Source organism: Gavialis gangeticus, unplaced genomic scaffold (genome assembly GCF_001723915.1).
Source record: "Gavialis gangeticus isolate Ggan-Ray unplaced genomic scaffold, GavGan_comp1, whole genome shotgun sequence".
Lineage (NCBI taxonomy): Eukaryota > Metazoa > Chordata > Crocodylia > Gavialidae > Gavialis > Gavialis gangeticus.
In genome coordinates, this window is record NW_017728973.1 from 1,647,199 (window position 1) to 1,653,886 (window position 6,688).

A 6,688-nucleotide genomic window follows, 5' to 3' on the forward strand; every position below is an offset into this window, starting at 1 on the left:
CGTCCGTGTGCGCGCAGACAGGCCTGCCCACCTTCCTGCCCTGGGCTGAGATGCGAGGTCCTTGGGGTGGGGACGGGACGGGACAGGAGGGCCAGGCCTCCTCCACGCAGCCTCCTGCTCCGCTCCCCGGCACACGCAGCCTGCTGGGGTCATCCCCCAACCCAGTTTGCTGCCTGGAGGGGCAGAGGAGTTGGCCCGGGGGATTCTGGTGGAGCGGCTGGGCTGGGCTGGGCCCCCAGTGTAGGCGGTGGCTGCGGGGGACTGCGTCCTCAGTGGGGTGGGAGGTCCCTTCTCGCAGATGGGGCTGACGTCTCTTCCCCCGCCCTAGGGCAGTAGGGCCTCCTCGCTGAGCACCCATGGGAGCATCCCCCTACGGCGTGACTCTGCCCGTGGGTCCTGCCTCTCCACTGCAGGACAGGAAGGTAGGGCTGGCAGGACCCTGCCCGGGGCCAGGAGGGCTCAGCACGGACACCTGCCCTCACGCTCCTTCTCCCCCAGGTCTGGAGGCATGGGCAGCCCCTTCCCCCTTTGGCCGGGTGCCGGTGAAGAAGGCAATGCCTGGCGCCCACCCCTCTCCCTTCGGCCGGGTGCTGGTGAGGAAACTCCAGTCTGCAGCGTGTGCAGACGCGCCTGGCACCCATGCCTCTCCGTCTGGCCGAGTGCCCGCGGTGCGCATGGCAGGTGGCAGCAGGGGCTCGTGTGTTAGGAGGATCAGGGTTGGGGGGTGTCTGCATGGCTGTTTGCTTGCTGTTCTGGGGGAGGGGGCTGTCCAGGCTCCCCGGGCAGCTGCAAGGCCAGGAGGCAGTGCCAGCTCCCACCCCTTCTCGAGGCCAGGGACTAATGGTGCCTTCTTCCCACCCCAGGGCAGCACGACCTCGCTGCTCGGCACCCACGAGAGCATCCCCCCAAGGGGTCACTCTGCTCGGTTGTCCTGCCTCTCCACCATGGGCCAGGAAGGTAGGGATGGCGGGGCCTAGGCTGGGGGTGGCCTCAATGCCTCTCGCCCCCATGGCGTCCCGATCTCACGCTCCTTCTCCCCCAGGTCTCCCCCGGGTACCCCACACGTCCGACGTCTGCTTCTCCCCATTCAGCCACACACCGGTGCCGCAGCCCCAGTCCACGGTGCGTCCAGCTGGGTGGGCGCAGGAGCTCAGGCTGGGTGGGCAGGGGAGGGGAGGGTCTGCATGGCTTCTTGCCTGCTGCCCTGGGTGGGAAGGATGCCCCTGGGGCCTTCCCAAAACGGAATGGGGGAAAAGCCCTCGGATGCCTGGGTCCTCTCCGCGGGCCACGCAGGGGCAGGGGCCAGAGGCTCTGTGCTCTCCGGGTCTCACCGTGCTCTCTCCACAGCCCAACCCCGCCTGTGCCAGGGAGATGGGGGACAGGCACCAGCTACATGTGGAACGGGGGTGCACATCCGGGGGGGGCTCCTGACTTTTTGGGGGGTTCTCCGGATGGGGGTGCCCTGTCCCCATTTGGGGGGGTGGGGCTTTGACCATCTGTCTGTCTGATGCTGTTTCTGCTCTGAGGGCAGGGCCTGAGCTCTCCCAGGCTCAGCTGTGGGGGGGTGGGAGATGGAGCAGGACTAGGGGTCTCAGCTGATGGCACCCCCTCTGCAGACCCCAGGCAGGTGTGGAGCCGGGCAGCCCCCGCAGCCTTGCAGCCCCGACGTGGGAGGCAACGATCCCCGCGAGACGGCCCAGCCCTGGGTGAGTGCCTGGTGGGGGTGGGTCTGACCAGGGCTGCGAGGTCGCCTGCAGCATCCCGGGGCACCCCCTAGGCCCCCTGCTACCCAGATGGGGGCAGGTGGTGGCTACTGCCCCCACACCCTGACAGCGCCTCCCTGCAGGAGGTTGCTGTGCGGCGGCTCTTCGAGGACGAGGACGAAGACGGCCAGGGCGACCTAGGCGGCTCCCACAGCCAAGCACCAGCCCAGGTGGGCACCCCCCACAGCATCAGCAAGGAGCAGGTAGGACCACCCCCCACCCCCCTCGCCCAGGGCAAACCAGTTCTGTGCATCAGTGCAGGGGGCAGTGGGGGAGGGCTGCCCCCTTGTAGCAGCTGGGGGGTGGCTGGGTGGGGTGGATGGATGGGGAGCTGGAGGGAGAGGTCTGTGCTGGGGTGGGGTGACCTTGCCCCTCACCCCTCATGTCTGACTCCCGTTCCCACCCTCTTGCAGCATATCCCACGGCTCCTGCAGAAGGCAGTGGAGGGGCTGGATGGTGCCACCCCCCTGGACGAGCTCCATGCCCTGCTGGCTGCCTATCCCCCCTCCTGCCCGCCCTTGCTCCCCTGCTGTGCCTCTGTGCCCGGCCTGGTGCTGGGTGACCGTGGCCCAGACCCCGCTGCCAGGGCAGTGCCGCAGGGCGGCACTGGGGGCTTCCGAGGGGCAGGAACCACCTTGACCTTCTCCTCGTTACGCCCGCTCTGCGCCAGCCCCCCCATCCACTCCCTGCGGGCCCCTGGCCCCCCAGGTATGGCACTGCGCCTGTCCACCCAGGCTCTTCCCTCTTGGAGATGCCAAGGACTGGGGATTGCCTGGCTCAGGGGGGCAGGGGCGCTGCTTCTTGCCCCCCGTGGGGGGTAGGAATGGGGGGGCAGGTCTGGCTGCTGACCGTGCCCACTGCCTGCAGCCACAGGGACCATGCTGGCCGTGCGCCCCTCCCGCCTGGCCCTGGTGAAGCAGCGGCTGGACTCCCTGCTTCGCGCCCCCCAGCGCTTCCTGGATGCCTGCCTGGACGATGAGTGCGCCTTCTACACCGGCCGTGCGCCCGGCACCCGGCCCCTGCCCTCCCGCGCCTGCCCCAACCCCGTGGCCCTGCAGCTGGAGGCGCAGGATGCTGCGGTAAGCGGGGCCAGGGCCTGGGGGGGGACCGGGGACTGGCGGTGTGGGGCAGGGGTTGGGAGCCAGGATCCGCCCCAGGTGGAGCTCTGCTGGCACCAGGTGCTGAGTCCCGGTCTGTCCATCTCTCCCTGCAGTACTTCGTGTCCATCAGCCCGCCAGGCCCTAGGGCCCCTTCCTCAGCACCAGCTGCCAGCTTGCCACAGCTGGCCCGGCCCCCTGAGGGTGATATCGGGGCTGGAGGCCCAACCCTTGGACTGCTCGAGGACCGTGCCCCAGCCTCCTCCAGTCTCGCCGTGTGAGCCGAGGAGGCAGGGTCCCTCTTCTGCCTGCGGCTGATGATAGGAAGGGGCTGTGGGTGCCCCTGGCAGCTGCGCCCAGCACCTGCCAGATGTTCCCCAGCTGGATCTTGCACTCCCCTGGGCAGGTCCTGTCTCCTGCACTTGGGGCCTGGCCCAGTTCCGGTTGCCGCCAGCTGGGTTTTAAAGATGCACCGTGGCCACAGCCCAATAAAGTTTTGTTCACGGTTTGCTCACAGCCTGGTCCTCGGGTAATATGGGGGGTTGCTGTTGGGATCAAGGGTTGGCTTTGCTGCTGAAGCACAGCCGAGGCTCCTGCCTGGGGGGCTCTCAGCTCTGAGAGGGGCCTGGCTGCTGCAGGTGCCTGGTTCCCACCCCCAGCCTGGGGCTGTGCCTTCTCCTCCTCCTCCTTCCACAGGCCCTGGGTGAGGGCTGGGCTGTGAGCACCCCACAGTCTGCGACACGGCTCCCATGTTGTCCAGGCCTGTTGAAAGACTTGGGCTCGGTTGGAGGGAGAGCAACAAAGGGGACGTCATGGGGGCACATCTGCTGCAGGCTTGAACCATCTGGAGACCACGTTCACGAGGAAAGCACATAGCTCGCACTTGGGTATCGCAAAGCGCCGCTGATGTTTGAGGCCTCAATGCTGTATCGTGTCACAGGCGGGCATGAGGTCGCTGATGACCACGTCTGTTTTCTGCCTCATTTCAAATCTGTTTTCTAAGATTTAAGTCTTAATAGCAGCCTTCAACTCCCTGCAGGGGGGCTGCAAAGAGGATGGAGCTGGGCTGTTCTCAGTGGTGACAGACAGAATAAGGAGCAATGGGCTCAAGTTGCAGTAAGGAAAGCTGAGGTTGGATATGAGGACAAACTTTCTCACTGGGAGGGTGGTGAAGCACCGGAACAGGTTACCCAGAGAGGTGCTGGAGTCTCCATCCTTGGAGGTTATTAAGAAAAAGCCTTGGCTGGGATGGTCTTTGAGCAGGGGACTGGACTAATGTGACCTGAAGTCCCTTCCGACCCTCATTTGCTGTGATTAAGTAAGTAGGTGCAGGTCAGTGGTCCTACTTACTTATGTAGGAAAGTAACATGGCTTGGTCAGCGTACACTGCTCTCTCCGAAAGCCGCTTTGTTCTTCTAGAAGCTGGGGCGTGAGAGCAGGGAGATGGGCTGGGCACTCTTCGGCTCCTCTGGTAGTTTATTGGGTTTTGGGGCTGCAGTGACGCCTGCTTTTCTCCAGGTTTTTGCAAGTTTGTTACTTCCAGACTTGTGGATTTCTGAAGCCACCTTCTCCTTGTGGTTCTGAGCTTGGTGCTGAAGTTTGGGACTCTTTCATGTAGTCCAGCCGCCTTCCCAGTGTCGGTCACTGTCGTAGCTGTGCTGAACTCATCGGAGAGGGGGGCATTTAAATCAAGGCTGGCGGTGGGGGATGTCTGCTGTTCCTGCGTGAGGTGTCTAATCACTTCTGCGTGTGGCTTTGTGGGGTCTTGTACTTGCTGCTGCTGCAGTATTTTCGTGGTGGGGTTGGACACGGGGCAGTGTCATTTGTAGGCGGTGGAGGATGCACTGTGCCTGGCTACTCAAGTGGGTCTCATTCAGTCCTCCATGCCAGGGAGCCATTTAGACATTGTTCAACATGGTCGCCAGCTGCTCTGTCATTCTTGCACTTGCAGGGTCATTGCATTGCTACGTGGCCTTTCAAGAGCTGTTGGCATGGCTCATCCCAGCGTGGTACATCGTGGCTCCTGTAGCTTCTAGGTGTGCAGAGCTTGGCTATTTCAGTCAGGGAGCTCATAAATGTCTTGTAGCCTTGATCACCATTGGCTTTTGATGGATCCTCTAATTGGTTTGTTCTCTCGCTGGGCAGCCTGCGGCGCTTCTGCCAGTCCGCCTTCCCAAAGGCACCTCTTGCAGCTGGTCTGGGTGGCATGGGCTGAAAAAACAGGTTGTTAAGGCTGACGGGTGAGATGAAGGAAACCTGTCAAGTCCTTTTCTTACTGGTGTACAAATCATTGAAAATGAGGGTTGAAAGGACCTTGGGGTCGTATCTAGTCCAATCCCCTGCTCAAAGCAGGACCAGCCCCAACTACATCATCCCAGCCAAGGCTTTATTTAGCCGGGCCAAGGATGGAGATGCCACCACCTCTCTGGGGAGCCTGTTCCAGTGTTTCACCGTCCTCCTCATGAGAGAGTTTTTTCCTAATATCCAACCTCAACTTCTCTAGCTGCAGCTTGAGCCCATTGCTCCTTGTTCAGTCATCTGCCCCCGCTGAGAACAGCCCAGCTCCATCCTCTTTGCAGCGAGGTGAAGGCTGCTATCAAAGTATTCAAGCCGCCCTTCCAGGAGCTGAGCTCCGTGTCAGTGTGAGGAGTCCACAATGCCCAGAGCAGCAGGTACGTGGCTCCTTCACACCGTGTACACGAGGGTGCCTTCGCTCAGGCTTGCCCAGAGACGTAGTGTCCCCCGTGCTGCTGGACACGGAGCGGTCGTGCTCTAGATGTTGACTGCTCAAGTCGCTTGTGTAGGAGGTCGCCTGGTCGCAAAGAGGCTGGGATGTGATTGACAGTGAGGCAGAGGGGGGCTTGTACACGTCGACGTGGAGATGGCACTGACCTGGACAACGCTTCCTTCTGTTGCACGCGGGGAGGTGGCGCGTCCGCCGGGCGTGTATGGCAGGGTGGGATGAAAGCAGCAAGGCCACGGGTCCTGCTGCCGACAGGAGCTGGACAGCTTCATCGCCTGCAGCTGCTCTGGGCGTGTTTCCAGTACTACGTGTGGCTTCATTTCCCAGCACAGCGTTAGAGTCCGTGAAGGGCGCTGATGGAGATGGGCCTTTTTCTGTGGCCGTGGGGGATAGGATTAGGAGTGACAGCCTCAAGCCGTAGCAGGAGAGACTGTGGCTAGAAACGAGGGACTTTGTGACTCTGGTGCCTGGCCTCGCAGCATAGCCAGACAGGGCTGGGATGGTTGAGTTGGGGCTGATCCTGCCTGGAGCTGGGGATGGATGACCTGTGAGGGCCCTTCCCCTCCCTCCTTTGGGGCCGGAGCGACGGGGGTGCAAGCCCAGCACCTCATCATTCTCAGCCGCCCCCGGGGGAGCCCGGCCCCCACGCCGGCACGGCCCAGCACCCTGTAATTGCAGCTGCCACGCAGTGATTAATGGCAGGGACCTGTTGCAGCAGCAGGGGAGAAATGAAAACAAATGATGGCGCAGTCCCGGGGGGGGGGCCAGGGGAGCTGGCCGTGGCCAGCCCTGAACTCCCCTATCGGCAGCCCCATGTGCAGCCATGGGGGTTGGGATCTGCTCCCGGGGCTGCCATCCCCCTCCAGGCAGCAGGGCCGGTCTGGTGTGGGGCCAGCATTGGGTGCAACGAGTTGGTTGAGTCTCTGCCTGGCTCTAACAGAGCGAAGCAGCCACTGGGCTGTGGAGGGGCTGGAAGGAGGGAGCCCCTGGGCTGGCAGAAGTGGGTCCTGACCAGGGCTCCTCCTTCCCCCACTGCCCTCTAGCACATCGAAGTCAAGGCTGGACAAGGGCGGGGGGGGGGGGGG

The 6,688-nt window shown here is 63.2% G+C and overlaps 1 protein-coding gene across 2 annotated transcripts in view; it reads left to right on the plus strand.

The window, feature by feature from the left end:
* The window catches only part of TROAP (trophinin associated protein), a 9,518-nt gene extending 6,142 nt beyond the window's left edge, over positions 1-3,376 (plus strand). Inside the window, exons 3-12 of one of the 2 annotated variants that reach the window (XM_019506002.1) lie at positions 329-422; positions 499-674; positions 854-957; positions 1,043-1,122; positions 1,294-1,401; positions 1,614-1,707; positions 1,845-1,966; positions 2,177-2,471; positions 2,631-2,842; positions 2,977-3,376. In XM_019506002.1, coding sequence (XP_019361547.1) covers positions 640-674; positions 854-957; positions 1,043-1,122; positions 1,294-1,401; positions 1,614-1,707; positions 1,845-1,966; positions 2,177-2,471; positions 2,631-2,842; positions 2,977-3,141 — 1,215 coding nt within the window. In that variant the 5' untranslated portion in view covers positions 329-422; positions 499-639 and the 3' untranslated portion in view covers positions 3,142-3,376. The remainder of the gene's footprint in view (positions 1-328; positions 423-498; positions 675-853; positions 958-1,042; positions 1,123-1,293; positions 1,402-1,613; positions 1,708-1,844; positions 1,967-2,176; positions 2,472-2,630; positions 2,843-2,976) is intronic. The other variant, XM_019506010.1, reaches the window with a different exon arrangement.
* The last annotated feature ends 3,312 nt before the right edge of the window (positions 3,377-6,688 follow it).